The 21829-nt window shown below is 39.9% G+C and overlaps 1 protein-coding gene across 1 annotated transcript in view; it reads left to right on the top strand.

The window, feature by feature from the left end:
* LOC140071620 (bifunctional heparan sulfate N-deacetylase/N-sulfotransferase 3-like) overlaps positions 1–21829 on the top strand; it is a 215078-nt gene that overhangs the window by 43321 nt on the left and 149928 nt on the right. The window contains exon 2 of the mRNA XM_072119202.1: positions 7815–8927. Coding sequence (XP_071975303.1) covers positions 7947–8927 — 981 coding nt within the window. The 5' untranslated portion in view covers positions 7815–7946. The remainder of the gene's footprint in view (positions 1–7814; positions 8928–21829) is intronic.

The following is a 21829-nucleotide window of genomic DNA, read 5'->3' as shown; positions in this document are numbered from 1 at the left end:
TTGATCGATCGTTGCAACTTTGGGCTAAATATCACTTAAACTGGCATCCAGAGAGCTTTGCTAGAGGTCACAGGGGGCAGATACTAAATTGGGGAATGCCGATATTATTTCAAAGATGCTGAGACTTTAGGAATATATTGTATAACCCATGTATGAAATACACTTTCAGATAATCATACAGGAAATCCTAGATATGACACAGATGTAAAGCATACATTTGAATGCCTAATTTAGTTGACAGCAATAAAATACCAGTGTGGCATGTCATATTTTCATAAAAATGACCATGCAGTAATATTGTAGTTATACAGTAGATTAGAGCAGCAAGGGATTTCAAATACACATTGTACTAATGTAGCACTTAGCAAAATCATCCAGCAATTCTAATACTCCCATATTATCAAGCAAATCAATCTATCATGTTACCCTTGAGAGTAATTACAAGTAATGTAACCATATTTCTCAGCCGATAGAGGACGTTTTAATGGTAAATTCTCAAAGGCACGCAAGTTGAAAGCAAAACTTTCTAAGAAATGAAGCAAATGAACCTGATTTTTTATATTATTCAATGCCCATCCTTCCAATTACACATTATATTTAGTTATTACTTAAATTATAAGTTTATATTTGCATTTCCTTGTAGCCCAAAAGATATGGAATAAGACAAAAAAATCTTCCATAGATGTATTGGGGTATATTTATCAGGACCTCTGCACCACATCAGTGGCGTAGAGGCCCTGAAATAATAGCAAATGGTAGCTCATTGCTAGCACTTGAAATTATTTGCCTCAATCCACCCCTTTCACGCCAGTGGGCACACTCGCTGTCGCCGCCGACTTTTCATGTGTGAAAAGTCACCGGTTTCGTTTATTTCCATGCCAGGCCCTGCCGTCTGGTGGAAGCCTCTTTTGCGCCGGTGTATGATAAATGTTCCCCATTATCTTCAAGTAAATTACCTGATTCAGATCTTACCTTAATACAGGAGCTGGGATTATGTAGTATCAAAAACAATATTAACAAAAGTATTTCCAAAATTACATGCTTATTTATCATTAGACGATGCTTCTTGGACAGTTCTATTTTTATGTCTGTATTTGGAGCTCCGCTGCCAATCAGATTCATTAAAGTGGCTTTAGCCCTTTAAGAAAAGTTCTTATTCTCTACTTGATGTCTAGGATTTTTATTTCAAAATGGCGCAAAAAAAAAAAAATTGAAAATGCACATATACCAGCAGGGGACAGGAATGACCATGGACTTTGGCATTGTACGTGGTTGCACTCGCAGTATTTACATGTTTACATCAGTTATAGTGAAGTGGTGGGAAAAGTCATGTGCAACTTTCCAACAGTACAACTTTTTAAAGACTTTTTTCCACCAAAAATACCCAGCAAAACAGATAAATAACCCCCAATGTTTATGAATTTTGATGATCCTGGATTTTAAGTTTTTGAGCTTAAAGGGGTTTTATAAAATTAGAATGCAATGTGATTATCCAGGGTCTGAGTACTGAAACCACCTCCAATTACAAGAAGGGGGATGTCGTTCTTGGTAATTTATGAAGCCACAAGTTTGGCTACATCTACAATATGCGTCCATAGGAGCGTTGAAAAATGGCCAAGCACAGAGCTCACCGCAAAGACAGTGAATGGGAGTGGTACCACATCACTCAGCAACTCCTGACACTACCTTAGTATTGAGTAGTGTGGCACTACATCAACATTCTCCTGTTTCAACTCAATAAACAAATGTCTTTTTTGGTAACAAGGCCTTTTTTTCGAATTTCCATTTTGCACTCCCCTTCTAACTTTTTTAAGCAAACTTTTTCCATGTAAAGAACTGTGAGAGGGCTTGATTTCTGCATAATAAATTGCACTTCATAGTGACAGTATTTAACCCCTTAACGCTGAAGCCACTTTTCACCTTCCTGACACGGCCCATTTTTTCAAATCTGCCCTGTGTCACAATAAGTGGTTATAACTTTGGAACGCTTTAACATATCCAAGTGATTTTGAAATTGTTTTCTCGTGACACTTTGTACTTCATGTTAGTTAAAAAATTTTGGTGGTATGTTTTGCATTTATTTATGAGAAAATCAGATATTTGGTGAAAATTTGGATAAATTAGCAATTTTCGAAATTCTAAATTTTCTACTTTTTCCACACATGAGTCATAACACCAAAAAACGTAATAACTAACATTCACCGAATGTCTACTTTATACCTCCGTGGTTTTTTATGCATACTCTTATTTTTGTAAGATGTTATGGGGCTTTGAACGTTAGGTGCAATTTTTCACATTTTCATTAAAAAAGCAAAATCCTGCTATTGAGGGACCTGCTCAGGTTTCAAGTCACTTTGAGAGACCTAAATAAAGTAAAACCCCATAAATTACCCCACTATAGAAACTAAACCCCTCAACGTACGTAAAACAACTTTTATGAAGTTTGTTAACCCTTTAATTGGTTTACAGGGGTTAAAACAAAATCGGATGCAATTTCGAAATTACATTTTATTTGGCTAAATGAATGTGTTTTTCATAAAATGTACAAATTCTCAGTGGATAAAATTCCAAAACGCTCCTCAAAATTTGATCCCCAATCTCTCCCGCTTATAACAATACCCCATATGTGGTGGTAACCTCCTGTATGGGCACACGCCAGGGCATCGAAGGGAAGCTGCACCATTCAGAGCAGATTATGCATTGTCACTTTTTATTGGCTATACAATCTTTATTTTTTGGCAATTTGGACATATAAGGGCTTATTTTTTGCGACATGAGATGCAATTTACAAATACTTCATTTAAGTGGATCTGTAGCTTTTCGATGAGATTTCATTAACTCTTTAATGTATGGGTGAAAAGAAAATTGTCAATTTGGGGTTTCTTTTTTTTTGTATATTTTGGGGGTCGTACACCATACACTAAAAATACTATAATATTTTCATTCTATAGATCACTACGATTACGTTGATACCTCATTTATATAGTTTTTCATTTATTTTTACAATTTTACTGGAGAAAAACTAATATAGAGGAAATCTCATTTGTTTCTGCATCGCCATCTTTTCGGGAACTTAACCTTAATATTTTTTGGTTGACAGAGCTAGTTTAGGGCTTATTTTTTATGTGTTGAGTTGTTCTTTCAATTGGTACCATTTTGGGGCACATAACTTTTTTTGATCACTTTTTAGAACATTTTTGTGAAGGGATTTTATGAAAATTTATATTTTTGGCGAGTTTTTCGGGTTTTGTTTTTACGGTGTTCACCGTACGGGTCCAATAATGTTTCTGACTTATTGCAAAGATTGTTACGGACGCGGCGATACCAAATATGTGGGGGGTTTTGGTGATTTTCAGGTATTTTTACTTTATTAGATGTGTATAGGGAATGTTTGTGTTAAGGGGACTTTAACTCTATTTAATTAATTATTTTTATTAAAAATTGTGTTTATTCAGTGTTTTTAACTTTTTTTCTTTACTTTTACAGGTTAGCTTGAACAAGTGATCCACTGATCACTTGTTCAAGCTATTCTTCACCTAATACAGTGTAATACAGATGTATTACACTGTATTATGTGAAACACTGAGCATGCTGCGCATGCTCAGTGTGTCACAGCCGGGTCCTGCCGGGAGGCAGGACCCGGCTCCCCGGAAGGAGATCACGCAGTCCCGGGCACCGGCAGTCCCAGGGCTGCGATCAGAGGAGCGGGGGGGTCCGAACCTAGTTAAATGCCCCTAGCACGCCGCGGTCAGCGCGACCGCGGCGTGTTAGGGGTTAACACCGCGATCGGAGAAATCTCCGATCGCGGGTGTTAGAGGAGGGTGTCGGCTATAATATATAGCCGACACCCGCAGCTTCTGGCCCCGGCTCCATTCAGGAGCCGGGGCCAGAAGTTTGACGTACTATTACTGCATATTGCGGGAACGCACCTCCCGCCATGCAGTAATAGTACGTCAAATGTCGGGAAGGGGTTAATATCCCATGCCTTGTACTGGGAAGCAGGAAAAAAGTTCCAAATGCAGTGAAAATGGCGATAAAAAACACATTTGCGTCTTATTCTTGTGGACTTGATTTTTGCCGCTTTAAATGTGTGTCCCAAATGACATGTCTATTTCATTCTTTGGGTCGGTACAATCATAGGGCGCTAATAACTTTTTCAGTTAACTTCAGTGTATGGAGCCGTGTGGTGTAATTTTTTGAAAGATGAGATGATGTTTGTAATAAAACCATTTTGAGAACTGTATGACCTTTTTATCACTTTTTTTGTCATAATATAACAGATTGCTGCTTCCTGATAGAGGCAGGGGAGCAATGATTTAAGCCAAAATGGTGGCGGCCATGTGTCGCCGATCTTGGATGTTGCTGGTGGGTCATTGCCAAAATATGCACCCACCTCGTGTCAGGCACCAGGGGCACTGGAAACACTGGACCACCGCGGACGATGATGTAAGCCGACACCTGGGACGGCAATCTAAGTGGCACCTGTATTTCACTAGGGCGACAGGGTGCTGGGGCACAGAGAGGCATTGGTGAGCCTGCGACCTTATAAGTGGGTCGCGGGAGCATCCGTGACACCGTGTATGGTTTCAGCCCTCTCCATACACGTACGCCATGCGTCGGTTACGGATTAATCAAACTTTGTAACTATTTAGTAATTATCAATATTATATGCCTGAAAGCCAACTGTAGATAATGAATTTAAGTGGATTTATCAGGATTACAGTTACGATTCCGTATGTCTTTTTCAAAACAGTCAGTGTTTTACTTTACTACCCAAACTCTTTGATTTTCCTGATCTCCATAAAAAAACCTATAAATTTTTAAGTTCCCTATTTTGCATCTTAATAAACAGAATTTTGTTAGGATTACTTTTTAATAGCTACAATTTTATTAGCATTTTAACTGTGGTTTAACTGATCATATTGCTAGTCAAATCTTCATCCCCTCTTGTTTTAGTCCCAATGAAAATTTTCCTCATTCTTCTATTGTATCTAAATCCAGTTCTTTAAAACTGTCCTTCATATCAATACGATTATAATGCTTTCTTATTGATCTGGGATTGTACTTCTTTAAAGAGAACCCGTCATGCAAAATAACCCCCCTAATCTACAGTATTTTTCGGACTATAAGGCGCACTGGAGTATAAGGCGCACCATCAATAAATGCCTGCTAAAATTTCTAGGTTAATATATAAGGCGCACTGGACTATAAGGCACACCTGATTATAAGGATGAATGACCAGCAGGTGGCAGACCTGTGCACAGTTCAAGGCAGATGTTGTCTGTAAGTAAAGTTTGTGTATAAGGCTCACTGGACTATAAGGCGCACCTTTGATTTCTGAGAAAATCAAAGGATTTTTTGTGCGCCTTATAGTCCGAAAAATACGGTAAATGGATTTTCATAAACTGCCATTAGAAAGCATTGCCTCTATCCCTTCATTTTCCCTCTACATGCCTGTAAACCTAAGCAATGAGGTCCTAAAGCTGTATGCAAATGACCTGTGAAATGTCCAATGAGTTATTAGCATATTCAAGCTGTCCAGCTTATTCATGAGTGGGAGGTACAGCCACACCCCCAGTGAATGACAGCCTGTATAATGATGTGAGGCTGTATAATGATGTGCTTCCTGGTGCTGGCGCCCCCTGCACCCTGTGTGTGTATAGGAGAGATACAACAGCTCCAGGATACGGCCGTGTTATAGCAGAACATGTCAGGTACATGTGTAGCTGATGTCTGTGTCTCACATATGTATGGGAAGATGCAGCATGTCAGCAGATACAGCACACACACTAGCAATGCTTTACTATACATTACACACAGACATGAGCAGGGGGCGGAGAAGGGAGGGGTAACAGGGGTGACATCACTGCCTCTGACCATGTGACCAGCCTTATTTACATAATAAAGAAAAGATGATTTTAGAATGATTAATGTATGAAATAACTAGATAAAGGATGGGATCCTTGTGAACTGCTCCAACGGGTAGAGGTGATAGAAATAGTGACACAGACCTGATGACAGGTGTCCTTTAACATGTGCCACATGAAGTGCACAACGAATTCCAATGTTTTTCTTGACTATAGAGGGGACTGGAGTGGATTCACATCTAAATTTGTGACTTTGTATGGAGATACAACAATGTTGAGACATTTTGAAGACAGTAGACTGGCATAACTGCAAATATACATCCTGTAATATCTCCTTGGTGTTTAGAGTCTTATACATACTTCACTAAGACTTTTTAGAAAAATAGGTATAGTCCTACTAGATAATAAAGAAAATAAAGGAAAAACATGTAACGGCTTCCCTTCTGCCAAGGAGCTCTGAATTATAATTTGGGATTAAGCCAAATCTGCAAATCTCTTTCAGGAGGAAAAGACTCCCATCTGCAGATAACAGCTGTTTTAGTGGTTTTGCTCATCATCGGCATTGAGTAGGGAACTGGTTGGCTAGGTAAGAGGCCATAGAAATGAGTCAGGAGACTGCCTTTACAAGCCACCTTTGAAAGTGTGGAGTCTTATAGGCCATATGCTTCAATAAGGATTCTGGGGTAAGGAAATATGAAAGAGGCCATGAATATGTGACTCTAAGTTCTTTTGTTAAGTTTCAAAAAATGCAAAAACTGCTTAAAGATTTCTTATAATAAGAAATGAAAGAACTCGAGAGGAAAAAATGAAATATCAAGCACTACCACCATGGCTCTACAGAATGTATATCTAGGTATTTATTATTAGGCAATTAAGTGCCAATGGGATTCAGAAATGGAGTAAGCACCCTCAAAAGCGGCAATGTTTTTTTTTAATTTAATTTTTAAATAGAATTGGAGGAGTAATATTATATATATATATATATATGATTGGAAGGATTGGGTTGGCAGTATATAGTGGTGGGAACACATAGGTTAATGGTGTTAAGGAGTGTGGCCGAAGAGGTGTCATAATGTATAGCAGGGATATAATAAAATTGTTGCACAATTGAATAATAGTTTATAGAAATGATGGTATATATATATATACGTATATATATGTATATATATATATATATATATATATATATATATATATATATATATATAGTCTTTAGGAGTGGAGTTTTATATATGGATTCTACGTGATAGTTTAAATTTAAAGGAAACCTACCATTTGATTTGATGCAGTATGAAGGAAACGTACATTAAGATTGCTGTAGCTACACTGATGCAGGATAGTTTCTCTATGATTGCATCTTGATCTCCTGCAGTTGTCTTCCTGCCAGACAGAATAATCAATTGCTGCACCATGCCCCAGCTGCTGTGCATGAGTCATTCAGCTCAGGTTGATAAGTGCTTGACTAGTCACGCTTTACTTAGCAGCCATTTGTAATTCCAAGCTCCTGTATGTAATTTGTTACATGCTGACCCAGCTTCCCAAGGTCCTGAATGTTATAAGCATTCTCAAGGTATGTTTGCTTCATAATTCATCAAATCAAATGGTAGGCTTCCTTTAATCTTCTTTGTTACCACTGACCAAGATCATTGTGATTACTTAGGTCGAGTGCCTAGGACTTTGTGTATAACATAGTGAACATGCATGGATATGTTTCTTTATACAGTGCAGCTTGCAATTACTATAAATGAGAATCCACTGATTTCATTTGATTGAATCCAATGAGTTGATGCTGCCACTGCTTCAAGTCTTATGCTCTACATGAAAATATCCATATTTCATAAATGTACAAATAGGGAATTGTTTCAAGAAGTGAAGCACTTTGTAAGCAACACATTAGATGTAAAAATAAATACAACTAAAATAATACATATTTTTTCTCTCTTACAGTTTTCACTTTCTCTGAAGTGTTTTAGGAAGCCACAGATGTGCTGCAATGGTTACATAAATTATTTGACTGGACTGAAATGAAATACTAAATCCTGTTTGATCTCAGAAAAACTTTACAACAATTAGCCCAAGATGAATTATATCATGAAATTTCACAGACACTTTCAAAGAACAATCCTTCTGCTTGCCACTTTTTGTATGGTAAGCATTGTGGTTTCTGCCTATTATTTATACACAGGATACAAACAGGACAATGAGATTTCTGAAGCTACAATGGAAATGGAATGTGGAGAAATTGAATCTCTGCCTTATAAACTTTTAGAACAGAGAACGGGGAAACCAACACTTTCATTAAAAACGGAACCTATTATCTTGGTTTTTATAGAGAGTCAATATTCTCAACTAGGACAAGACATTATTGGTATTCTGGAATCCATTAGATTTAAGTTCCATGCAGAAATAGCTCCTGGAAAAGGTGACCTTCCACCACTTACAGAAAACCATGTTGGAAAATATTCACTTATAATATATGAAAATTTTATGAAGTACATAAACCTGGACACATGGAATAAGGACCTTCTGGATAAATACTGTCTTCAGTATGGAGTTAACATTATTGGTTTTCTTAAGGGTACGGAAAACGGTATTCAAAATTTTTATCTTAAGGGCTTCCCATTTATGATCCATAGTAATATGGCAGTCAAAAACTTTTGTATTAATCCCACCACACCTTTACTTCATATAACAAAACCTTCCAAAACAGGCAAAAGCACTTTATTTGGCAATGAATGGACTGTTTTTGAGGTTAACAACTCACTATTTGAGCCCGTTGTTTTCTCAAAAGTAAAGATGCCTGTTGGTACACCACCACAGTTGTCCAAAATGTCATTATTTGCCACAGTTATTCACGACTTGGGTCTTCACGATGGTATTGAAAGGATTTTCTTTGGCAATAATTTAAACTTTTGGTTGCACAAGCTTATTTTTGTGGATGCTTTATCTTTTCTTTCTGAGAAGAAATTCCCCCTGTCCCTGGATCGCTTCATTCTTGTGGATATAGATGACATTTTTGTTGGTAAAGAAGGGACTAGAATGAACAGCAATGATGTCAAGGTAAGCGTTTGATTACATCTGTTACATCATGCAATGCTTTAGTAAAAGAGAAGCTTGAGCATCTTTCTTGGTTAAGCAATGTTGAAATTATTGTGGTGTTGGAAGCATTCTGCTATGAAGTATGTGCACTCACTGCCATTCCACCCTGTTCTCATGTCTTGTATCCTCCCATAGGCAGAGGACTTTAGATAGATGACATATTAAAGGGGTTTGCAAAACTATACAACAAGGGGAAGTAAAAACACTGCCGTCCAACTACTTCCACTCTTCTGACACAGCGTTAGATTAAATGCTGTGCAAGGCGTGTGGCAATGGACAGATGGGCGTGCCTGCATCTGTAAACAAACAGGGGCAGGCTTTGATAGGTGGTAGCATCGGACAATTGAAGCGAGGGAAGGTGTAAGCATATATTTTTTTTATTTTTACAGCCCCCCCAGGCCGCTTATATGGTTTTTGAAGCACAGACATCCCCTTTAAACTCTAGCAATACTGCACTTTATCCTGTTAGTGAAATACCTCTAGTCGGTCTTACTTGCATAGTAAAAACAACAGATGTGCATTATTCTAGTCTTCTATTACTGTTCTTGGTCCTTAGATGATTCTTGGGACCAAATTGATCTATTGTGTATGTTGTTTGACATGCGGCACTAAAACAGGGGCATCAAACTCAATTTCACTGTGGGCCATATCGGCACTATTTTTGCCTTCAAAGAGCAGATGGTACACGGTGTATAACAAGTGTATACGTATTGATTCAACTAAAAACACCCCCTCCAGTTGTGTCAGTAATGTTCTTCTCTCAACCAAGAATGCCCCCCCCCCCTTCCCACAGTGGGATAGTTCTCTACTCAACCATTTATCTATTCTCCATCACCTTGTACAACAAATTTCTACCACTATTGGGACCAATTTGTTCTGTTGTGAATGTTGTTTGACATATGACACTAAAACAGGCGTGTCAAACTCAATTTTACTGTGGACTGTATCAGCACAGAGTTGGCCTTCAAATGGCAGATGGTGTATGGTGTATAACCAGTGTATATGTCTTGATTCATCCAAAAACACCCCCTCCAGTTGTGTCAGTAATGTTCTCCTCTCAACCAAGTAATGCCTTCTCCCTTCCCACAATAAGAATTTTCTCTACTCAACCATTTATCTATTCCCCATCACCTTGTACAACAAAGTTCCACCACTATTACCATAAAAAGAGGAGAGAGCCCTCACCTTTTTGTGCTAGAACCATTACAGAGCAGTAATGCCATAGCAATATATTAATCTATATGAAAGTATATATAGAATTATGGGTGTATAAAGAGTCTTCAAGGAGGGAGCCACAGCACCAAAGTTCAAGTTTCAAAAGATTTATTTACAAGTGCATCGAAACATGATGAGCGCGACGTTTCGATTCGCAATGAATCTTTATCAAGTACAAAGAGTATCATTTTGTTGCTTATAGCCAATATTAACTGCACTTCTTTGCTTGGACATTTATTTCCAGTGCTGATAAAGACACTTAAGGACCAAATTTTCACCATACAGCTCATTTTTAAGTTGCAATAAATAATTTCACCAAGACATGTTCTGGAATTTATATTTTACAATTGTGTGTGTGTGTGTGGGGATGGGGTGTGCAGTAGGATCCCTACTTCAAAGCATCTGTCCATTCAGGCACACCTAAGTCTATAAGCTTGTAGTGTTACAATTAAAGATTATATTGCAAAAAGGGGTAAAGCCCATTTTTAGCATTCACATATATTCATTGAAATAATTAGGAGATGAATCTAATATCTAACTCTTGTACTCTATAATTATTATTAGTATTTTCTGCTAGAGTCCTTTATTCGAAATTCAAGGTGATACATTTCAGGTTTTTGTAGTTGGTGATTCATGCTTATAATCACAGGCTTTACAGTAATTAGTGGCAACAAAATGGGCAACAATAGTTACCTTTGTAAAACATATGAAGACTACCATTGCATGTTGATGCTGTTGCTAATTATCAGGCATTTTGAAAGATCCATTTTTTATTACCATTAAATAATGTGAATGGAATAGCAATGTGTGAGCTTGACGGATACTTCACACAACAGGGGACAAAGAATGCCTGTTCTTATGAACAATGAGGGTCCTAGCACTAAGACCCCTCACAATTAGTAACTTTTCACCATTACTGTCGCTTGGTGACGAGCTTCAAACATAGAAAATCTGCTTTAAGTAATGTAGAGAAACAACCTCAAAGTAATGATTTTAAAATGTTCCATAATTGCTTACAGCAATGCTATTATTTGGGACTTGTCATTCCATTTGCATAAATTGGAATATATTTATCATTCTGTTTCTAACAGAAAATCACCTACCACCAGTGCTATTACTTCCAAGGTCAGGAACGGGTTATACTATTCCAGATTTATCATTAAACATTAGAAACCATGATAAATCTGGCTTGGAATAAGGCGAACTTTGTCCAATGTATAGAATCTTTTGGAGTTATTTATCAGGGTTTATACACCAGTTTTCTTGTTCAATGTCAGGAATTGAGATTATTTCCCCCTTTATCCCATCTCCACACCAAGAGGCCATGGATGGGTGTGAAGTGGATGCTGCCGGCGATGCAAGTCTGTACGAGCACAGGATAAGGTGCAACTCTGTGCCATTCAGAGCATGGTATAGAAATGATAACGAAAACAGCCGTCAACGCAGCTGCCCGGATCAGGAGGCTAGAACCTCTTACCGGAGGGGTAATGATTACATTATATGCCTGCACACCTAGTGCCAGCATATGATAAATAATCCCCTTTGAGTTCATATTTTACATTATTTAAAAGTTCCAAACAGGTAGCCACACAGAGCATTATTTGTCTCATGAGCTTAGTGCATTTTGCAATATAGCAATGGAATGTGCAGTAAGGTTATTATGAGGAGAAAATAAAGAGTAGAAGTAAACATTATATGGAATTCAAGTCATGATAATCTGGCCATACCCATTGAGAAGGAAATTGTGATGTTTTGGACCCCTGAAGGGTATGCAAGGTCACCCAGAATGCATGGGTTCTGAGAGGCGCAGGAAGCGCTTTAAAGTTGTCCACACAGCTTCCGGATATGAGACAACAATAGATCCCAACCCTGAATGGCTATTAAACCATTTTACTAGCCTTAGTGAAACAGAACCTTATCAACCCAATTAAGCTGCCACCAGTTCTCCTTTAATGTAAGCCCGGAAGCCTGGTCTGTAACGGCACACTAGGTAAACAGTACATATATATATATATATATATATATATATATATATATATACAGTTAAGCAGAGCACAAATACACAGGTAGAACTACAAGTATCAGCAATCCGTATGTTAGTTACCTTATGTGTGGGCCTAAAGAAACCTGATAGTACACACCTCAAGATCCTTCCTCTGCACTTGATGGTAAATGGTTTTCCAGACAAAAGACAAAAGCCTCAGGGTTGTTCTGATTATATTAGTTGCAGACACACCTCTGTAAACAACCAGGAGGACTCATAGGTCCCTCTTACCTGATATTAAATTCAGAACCTTGGAGAAGTCATAGCTTCCCAAGGGGAAGTTTTTGGGTCAGGGTTCTGGTATCTTTGGATCCGGGTGAATCCCTGGATCGCATTGATACCAAACCTGACCCATTTGTTATGGTTCCACTCAAGATATGTATATCTTAGGACCCAAGGGTGCTACAGCCTTGAAAGTTGGAGAGCCGTGATCCCCTGACTATAACTATCCAAAGATGTAGTTCCCCATCGGCTGAGATGGACCATAACTCCATTACCAACATAAAGGTCTGAAAGTTTTATGACTCATTGTCTCCTATTTGAAAATGGGGGGGGGGATCTGCCTTTTGGAGACTCTGTGGCTGCAAAACGTGTTTGCTAATAGCTACCCCCTACTGAGCCAGAGTTCCTCTGCAGCCTCTTTGTAGTGTTAGATTACGCTCTAGCTAGCTCCATTAGGCTAATTAAGCTGAGGCTGGGGGAAAGTAAGGGATATGGGTGGCTTGATGAATAGGACAATGTGAATCTCCCTTGTTCATCACACAAATTTTATCAAGGCCAGCTAAAATTGATGATGTTGGTGGGTAAGTCCAACAATCTTATGTGTAAGTCCAACAATCTTATGCTTGATAGCCTCCACTCTTTGCTGCAATAAACCTGGAGAGTATTGGACTTCAGCCTTTCACTGCTTTTTGTATTTTATTGTGCTGTTTTCTATTCACCTTGTCTGTATTAAATTTTGCTCATATAAAATAGATGTATGCTTTATTTTTTATATTTAGAATTTATCATTAATAGATTTGTTTGTAAACTTTTCCTAAACCATCCACTTGTCAGATTGCACTTTCCTTATTCATACCAGTCTAATGACCTTCCTTGTTAATCTTTGTAAGAGGAAACCTTTTCTGTACTTCTTAGTCAATTCCCAGGCTGCATTATAAATCAATTTAGTGCCAAAAGACAATTGTAACCCCAGTTGTAAAGCAAAAGATCCATATTTGTCAAACTAAAATAACAGAATGTAGCAACTACAGCCTTACGGCATGTTTGAAACGGGAATGAGAAGTTCAGAAGAATTTGTTGTCCATAGAACTCCACTATGACACCTAACCTTTCACAGAGATACTGTGGAGGAGTGTAAAAGGGAAGAGCTAATAAAGTTGCTGTAGGCTCTATGATCAACACTTGTTCACAGGCATACTTGTTAAAGGCCAGTGTCCCTAGCAAGGGAAAATGTATCTGATAAATAACGAGTACTTCAGGAGACAGTTTCCGTATATAGTTGTTGCCTGCTTCTCCTGCCTTGATCTCTGTTAGCAGAGATTACATTTATTCAGTAGCACAAAGTTACATTCAGCATCTGGGAATAGATTGCTATGTAGCTTCCTGACATCAGATGAGTGGATCACATGGTAAAAAGTAATGGAAATAGAGAGTCATTACAGTGGCAAATGGGGAAAAAAGACTGACATGCTTTGACTACTGTAGGTACGTAGGACAACATTGTATCACTAAGGGGAGGAGGTGCTGCTGTGACTATTGGGTTAAAACGGAGCTCACTTATGTAACTGGTGAAAAGAAAAGGGTCCTGTTGGTTGTGGGGTAATAGTAGGGAGCACTACTGTGACTTACAGGGAAAGAGAGCAAGACTATGACCCTGAGAGCAAAGAGGAGAAAAATAATTGTATGACTAATGGGGAAGTGAAAGTAGACATCTATTTAGAGTGTTTACCTAAATAAATGGGAAGAGGGAACTTTACTAGCTAGTTATTGGTGGACATTAGTGGCATATGGGGAAGTACCTGCTGTGGCTATTTAATAAAATAGTTGGCCTTTGTTGTTAATATGGCATTATCGGGGCTTCTGATTAAAAGGAAAGGGATGACAATGACTGCAGTGAAAAAATCTTTGTGAACAGAGGCAATACTGCTGTGTCTTTCAGGAAAGGAAAGCAAGACTGACCCTGAGAGCAAAGAGGAGAAGAATATCTGACGTGTACACCAAGAGAAGTACTAGTGCTCTAAATAAATGGGAAGGGGGCACTGCACTAGCAGCTGGAGTTGAGGGTAGACTTCATATACATATTAGGAAGGAACTGCTTTGGCCACCCTTAAAAATAGGTGTGCACAGCAGTCAAATGGTCATTACTGGTGACTACTGAGGAAAGGGAGAGGCATTGCTGGACATACTGAGAGAAAAGAATTGGCTTTGAAGACTTGGGGAAATGAACACTGCTGCAAAGGTGTCCGTAAGGGACACTAGGAAGGGCATTTCTGAGGCCACTAAAAATGAAAAAAATTGAATGAAAAAATATTTTGGCAACTTGGGGTAGAGGGTCCTCCTGTGGGCACTGGGTTAGGGATTGTTGTGACATTTAAAATTACCTGCATATAGTCCACAAAAACATTTAATTATGGGTTACGTCTACTTCGTACAGTATTTTTAGAGGCAAAAGGAATTGTGCAGTTTCTTCCATTCAGTATAGCAGTCTTGACATTTAGCCAGTGAAGCATCCACTAATATTTAATTAATTGTGTATTAGCATTCTGCTAACAAGACTCTAATCGCTTTATAATGCATTTCTACAGACCTTTGTAGGAAAACAAATTATGATTGACATTTATTAGCAAATAACGGAGACTTGAGCGATCAAGTACATTTTTTAAAGATGTATTATCGGAAGTAAATAGAAAATGATATGCCTTAATGAAGCAGTTAGACACAGGGCACAGGAGAGAACAATGGGAGTGTTCAAGTGTCTGGCAAGTCTGTTTTAATATAAAGAGAAGTCTGTAATGGTCTCATTATTTCATTGCTTACAAGATATAACACAGCTTTCACAGAACTGTTAGGGAATAGAAACAATTTATCCCTTGTCATTTGCCCTTGCTTTTAGTAAACAAGCTTTAAAAAAAATATCCATTTCTTTTACTTGTGGATTACAATAATCTTTAAATCAAAATATTGTTCATAGATGTTTCTAAATTTAAAGTGCAGTAAAATATGAAGTCATGCATGAATGATTAATAACAATCATTATATAGTAATTCAGTAAAAAACTACACATACTGTAATGCTTTCTCCATGTGGTTCCCCATTGCCTCCAAACTACAAGTCAATAGACAAAGCCATGCATTGGTGCAGCAATCTCCATGGCTTTAATATGCAACTTGATGGATCGTTCCCTTGACAATGTGCACACTGACTTCACCTCCAACACTGTAATGTTCTGTGTTAGAATGTGGTGAATACTTCAGAAACATGGAATCATGGGGGCTTATTTACTAAGGGTCCGCGGATCGCATTTCCGTCGGACTGTTCATGGTATTCGGATTTGCACTGCTGGAACAGGTATTTACAAGGGGATTGTGTCACACGCGCAGTGCTGGCTTTCATGTGACAGAAATTGGGGGGTGGGCCGTTGATCAATCCGACTGATTCGGACAGCACGCAGAATTTAAGATAAAATGCACAACAATACTTGGGACATAAAATATGACTTTATCAGGGGAAGGCACCTTGATGAAGACACATTTAGTGCATGGGGTGATTACCTAGGCCCCCTGGCTGTACTTGGTGTATGTTACCCTCCTGTTACACCCTGCCTGTGCTTGGACCTTCTTACCTTGTGACATAGGCTTCTGACAGGTTATGTAGTGAGGGTTGCTTCACTTGTTTATTATACTCTTGTATTGCATGTTGACTTTTTTGTTTACAAAATGTGTTTGTATAAACACCATATAAATTTCTAACAGCCAGAGGGGGTTTGTGAGGTTGACTATATTGTACTCACCTCACCGAGTTTGTTCTAATAAAGATTGCTTTTGACAATTGCTGGGCTGGTATGACACTCTCTTTCTTTCTCGCTATATGTATTATTATAGTGTCAAAAGCCTAAATATAACATCACTTGTGGTGCAGGACTCCACTTTTTTGTATAGGGGGACTGTGTATAGTTATTATAGGGGGACTGTATATAGTTATTATAAGGGGGTGAATATAGTTATTAAAGGGGGACTGTATATAGTTATTATAAGGGAACTGTGTATAGTTAATATAGAGGGACTGTGTATAGTTATTATAAGGGGGTGTATATAGTTATTATGGGGGTGTATATAGTTATTATAGGGGGACTATATGGTTACTATAGGGAATATGTATATAGTTATATAGTTATAGGGGGCTGTATATATTTATTATAGGGGGAGTACATAGTTATTATAGGGGGCTGTATATAGTTATTATAGGGGGACTATATAGTTAATATGGGCAATATGTATATAGTTATTATAGGGGGCTATATAAATTTATTGTAGGGGGCTGTATATATTTATTATAGGGGTATGTGTATAGTTACTATAGGGGGGCTGTATATAGTTATTGATGTGGGACTGTTTAGAGGTAATCTTGGGGGCTGTATATAGTGATTACTGTGGGCTGTATATAGTGATTACTGTGGGAAATGTATATAGTGGTTGCTGGGGGAGCTGTATATAGTGATTACTGGGGCTATATATAGTGATTTCTGGGGAGCTGTTTATAGTAATTACTGGGGTTGTATATAATGATTACTGGGGTATGTATATATTTATTACTGGGGGATGTTTATAGTGATTGCTGGTGGAGCTGTGTATAGTGATTGCTGAGGGATCTGTATCTAGTGATTGCTGGAGATCTGTATACAGTGATTGCTGGGGGAGCTGTTTATAGCGATTGCTGGGGGAACTGTATATAGTGATGTCTGAGGGCTGTATATAGTGAATTCTGGGTGCTGTATATAGTAAATTCTGGGTGCTGTATATAGTGATTACTGGGGGCCGTATATAGTGATTACTGGGGGATGCATATAGGACCGCAATGTGCCAGCCTCATATACCAGGAGAGCATGGGTGTAACTACAGTGGTAGCAGCCATAGCAGCCGCTATGGGGCCCACAGTATCAGGGGGCCTCATATACCAGGAAAGGACTGCACTATGCCAGCCTCATATACCCAGAGAGGACTGCACTGTACCAGCCTTATATACCAGAAAAGAAATGCATTGTGCCAGCCTCATATACCAGGAAAGGACTGCACTGTGCCAGCCTCATATACTAAGAGAGGACTGCATTGCTCCATCCTCTTATACCATGAAAGCACTGCACTGTGCCAGCCTCATATATCAGGAGAGGACCATAGTGTTCTCGCCTCATGTATCAGAAGAGGACTGCATTGTGCCAGCCTAATAAACCAGGAGAGTACTACACTATTCCAGCTTCATATACCAAGAGAACACCGCACTGTGCCAACCTCACATATCAAGGGAGGACGGCACTGTGCCAGCCGCATATACCAGTAGAGGACCACATTTTGACAGCTGTATATAAAAGGAGAGGACTGCACCTTGCCAGCCTCATATACCAGGAGAGGACCACACTGTGCCAGCCTCATATACCAGGAGAGGACCGCACTGTGCCAGCCTCATATAACAGGAGAGGACCTCACTGTTCCAGCCATATATAACGGGAAAGGACATCATTGTGCCAGCCTCATATATCCATAGAGGACCACACAGTGCCAGCCTCATATAGCAAAAGAGGACTGCACTGTACCAGCCTCATATACCTGGAGATGACTGCACTGTACCAGCCTCATATACCAGAAGAGGACAGCATTGTGCCATCCTCAAATACCAGGAAAGGACTGTACAGTGTCAGCCTTATATACCAGGAGAGGACTGAATTCTGCAGGCCTCATATACTAGAAGAGGACTGCATTGTGGCAGCCTCATACAGGGCTGGATTAAGGTTGGGAGCAAAATTTGGTGGGGGCCCCTATTGAATGTAGTCCAGACAGGGAACAGCAATTGTTATATACCACTCCCCAGCAATAACTATATAAAGCCTCAGTGGCACAGTGCAGCCCTCTCCAGGTATATGAGACTGGCACTGTGTGTTCCTCTCCTGGTATATGAGGCTGCTAATGTGCAGTCTTCTCCTAGTGTATGAGGATGCGGTCCTCTCCTGTGATATGAGGCTGGCACAGTGGGGACCTCTCCTGGTATATTAGACTGGCACAGTGCGGTCCTCTCCTTGTTTATGAGGCTGGCACAGTGCGGTCCTCTACTGGTATATGAGACCAGTACAATGGGGTCCTATCCTGGTATATGAGGCTTGTACTGTGCAGTCCTTTCTGAGTATAGGAGGCTGGCACAATGCCTTCGTTTTTTGGGTATATGAGGTTGGCACAGTGCAGTCCTCTCCTGGTATATGAGGCTGGCACAGTGTGTTCCTCTCTTGGTATATGAGGCTGGCATAGTGCTGTCCTCTCTTGGTATATGAGGCTGGCACAGTGCCGTCCTTTCCCGGTATATGAGGCTGGCACAGTGCTGTCCTCTCTGGGTATGTGAGACTGGCACAGTGCAGTCCTCTTGGGGTATATCAGGTTGGCACAGTGCAGTCCTCTCAGGGTATATGAGGCTGGTACAATGGGGTCCTCTCCGGGTATATGAGGCTTGTACCGTGCAGTCCTCTCTGGGTATATGAGGCTGGCACAATGCCTTCCTTTTCCGGTATATGAGGCTGGCACAGTGCGGTCCTCTCCGGGTATGTGAGGCTGGTACAGGGAAGTCCTCTCCTGGTATATGAGGCAGGCACAGTGCCATCCTCTCTGGTTATATGAGGCTGGCACAGTGCAGTCCTCTCCTGGTAAATGAGGCTGGCTCAATGCCGTCTTTTCCCTGTATATGAGCTTGGCTCAGTGCAGTCCTCTCTAGGTATATGAGGCTGGCACAGTGCAGTACTCTCCGGGTATATTAGGCTGGCACAGTGCGTTCCTCTCCTGGTATATGAGGCTGGCACAATGCTGTCCTCTTCTGGTGTATGAGAACAGCACAATGGGGTCCTCTCTTGGTATATGAGGCTGGGTACCGTACAGTCCTCTCCGGGTATATGAGGCTGGCCCAATGCCGTCCTTTTCCAGTATATGAGGCTGGCACAGTGAGGTCCTCTCTTGCTATATGAGGCTGGCACAGTGCAGTCCTCTCCTGGTATATGAGATTGGCACAGTGCGGTCCTCTCCTGATATATGAGGCTGGCACAGTGCGGTCCTCTCCTGGTATATGAGACTGGCACAGTGCGGTCCTCTCCTGGTATATGAGGCTGGCACAGTGGGGTCCTCCCCTGGTATATGAGGCTGGCACAGTGCCACCCTTTCCCGGTATATAAGGCTGGAACAATGCCGTCCTCTCTGGGTATATGAGGCTTGCACAGTGCAGTCCTCTCGGGGTATATGAGGCTGGCACAATGCCACCCTTTCCCGGTATATAAGGCTGGAACAATGCCGTCCTCTCTGGGTATATGAGGCTGGCACAGTGCAGTCCTCTCGGGGTATATGAGGCTGGCACAGTGGAGTCCTCTCCTCGTAAATGAGGCTGGCACAATGCCGTCTTTTCCCTGTATATGAGCTTGGCTCAGTGCAGTCCTCTCTAGGTATATGAGGCTGGCACAGTGCAGTCCTCTCCGGGTATATAAGGCTGGCACAGTGCGTTCCTCTCCTGGTATATGAGGCTGGCACAATGCTGTCCTCTTCTGGTGTATGAGACTAGCACAATGGGGTCCTCTCCTGGTATATGAGGCTTGTACCGTACAGTCCTCTCCGGTTATATGAGGCTGGCCCAATGCCATCCTTTCCCGGTATATGAGGCTGGCACAGTGCGGTCCTCTCTTGCTATATGATCCTAGCACAATGCAGTCCTCTCCTGGTATATGAGACAGACACAGTGTAGTCCTCTTCTGGTATATGAGGCTGGCACAGTGGGGTCTTCTCCTGGTATATAAGGCTGGCACAGTGCGGTCCTCTCCTGGTGTATGAGTCTGGCACAATGTTGTAAAATTTTTTTAGGAAATTTTATTTTACAAATTTGTCAAAACGAAAAATAAGCCTATTCGTTTTTTTTTTAATTGTGTATGAACTGGCAAACACTTTTTCCCCATTTTATTAGCTTGTTCTAAACTTGGCCTTTTTACTGACTACTCTTTGCTTTCCTCATTAATACCATCTGGGATTTTTGAAGCAATCGATGCTGCTTCCAGGCAGCATCACTGTTCTTTGCTGCTAAAGTTTGTTTGCTTGGCATATGTTGTCATGATGTTTGAGGTTTTTACACTAAATAATTTTGCACTTTTTGTGACTGATGATCCTACAATTCTGTGCAGATTAATCAGCCTCTATTGAGCTCTGTTAGTTTTGTTAGTTTTCAATGTGCATATGTAAGGAATATGACAATTTTGCTAAAATGAACAGCGGGTCAATCTTCATACAGCTCCAATGCCTGCTTTGAATTCAGCTTTTTCCAGGACCACTAATAGCATATTCATATACACAGCTCAGGAACCTCCTGTGTTCCCTGCTGCTACTGATCTTATTAGAGATAGGCCCAATCATTACCCGCATGGGCTAATTAAGACATAATAACTTCTCACGGAGTTAAAATTAACTAACCCAAAGCTTATTTAACAGAAAAGAATTGGTGCTTACACTATTTATTGCATCCTTATTTACTGCATACATTAAATTTCTAATCTTGAAGTAGCCAGCACCAAGTGATATGACTGGCCAGCAGTATAATAGTAATATAAAGACAAATATAATGCTATAATGCTAAAGTACTATTTATTGTCTTTCTCCTTAAAGGGGAACGGTCACAGCTTTTGACTTGTCCATTTTAGTAAGTAGTTGTATTTCCAATTCAAGTTTTCTGGTACATATTTTCTTGTTTAATTTTTACCATAAATGTATAAATAGACAACTGGGTGTTGTGTGTCCTTTCTTATAGGGAACCTGTTACCACATTTTTCCCATATACAGCTAGTGAAATATTCCCATGGAGGCATATCAACTAAATGACACCTTTAGTTAAGCTAAAAATTGTTTCCCTTACATCCCCATAAAATCAACTTTGTTATCATATCTGGCATCAGAGGGGGCATGTCCTGATCAGCCGAGCCTTCTCATCTACTCCTCCCCATGCCTTATGCCTCCTCCCTATTCAGTATTTCATGTCATGTGACCAGAGTGATTTCACCTAGGGTCATCTTTACCCAGTAACATTAACATCTACCTCATGTATGTATCTGATCACAATAAATCACAGCATGTCTCCAAATACTTCTACTCCTCCCGATGCCTCAATGTAGGCATGCTGTGATTTCATGTGATGAGATACATAGGTGAGGTAAATGTTAATTTTACTGGGAATATGGACTTTAGATGACATCCCCCTGTTCACATGACATGAAGCACTCAATGATGTAACAGACCACTCTTTCAATGTCCCAGTAAAGTATTGTATAAAACATTTGACACTGTATTTTTTTCACCCCTGATGATATGTTAACAGAGCTGGA

The sequence above is a fragment of the Engystomops pustulosus genome, chromosome 1, assembly GCF_040894005.1.
Source record: "Engystomops pustulosus chromosome 1, aEngPut4.maternal, whole genome shotgun sequence".
Taxonomy (NCBI): domain Eukaryota; kingdom Metazoa; phylum Chordata; class Amphibia; order Anura; family Leptodactylidae; genus Engystomops; species Engystomops pustulosus.
The sequence above is the reverse complement of the archived record's forward strand: the minus strand, read 5'-3'. Positions and strand labels throughout refer to the sequence as shown.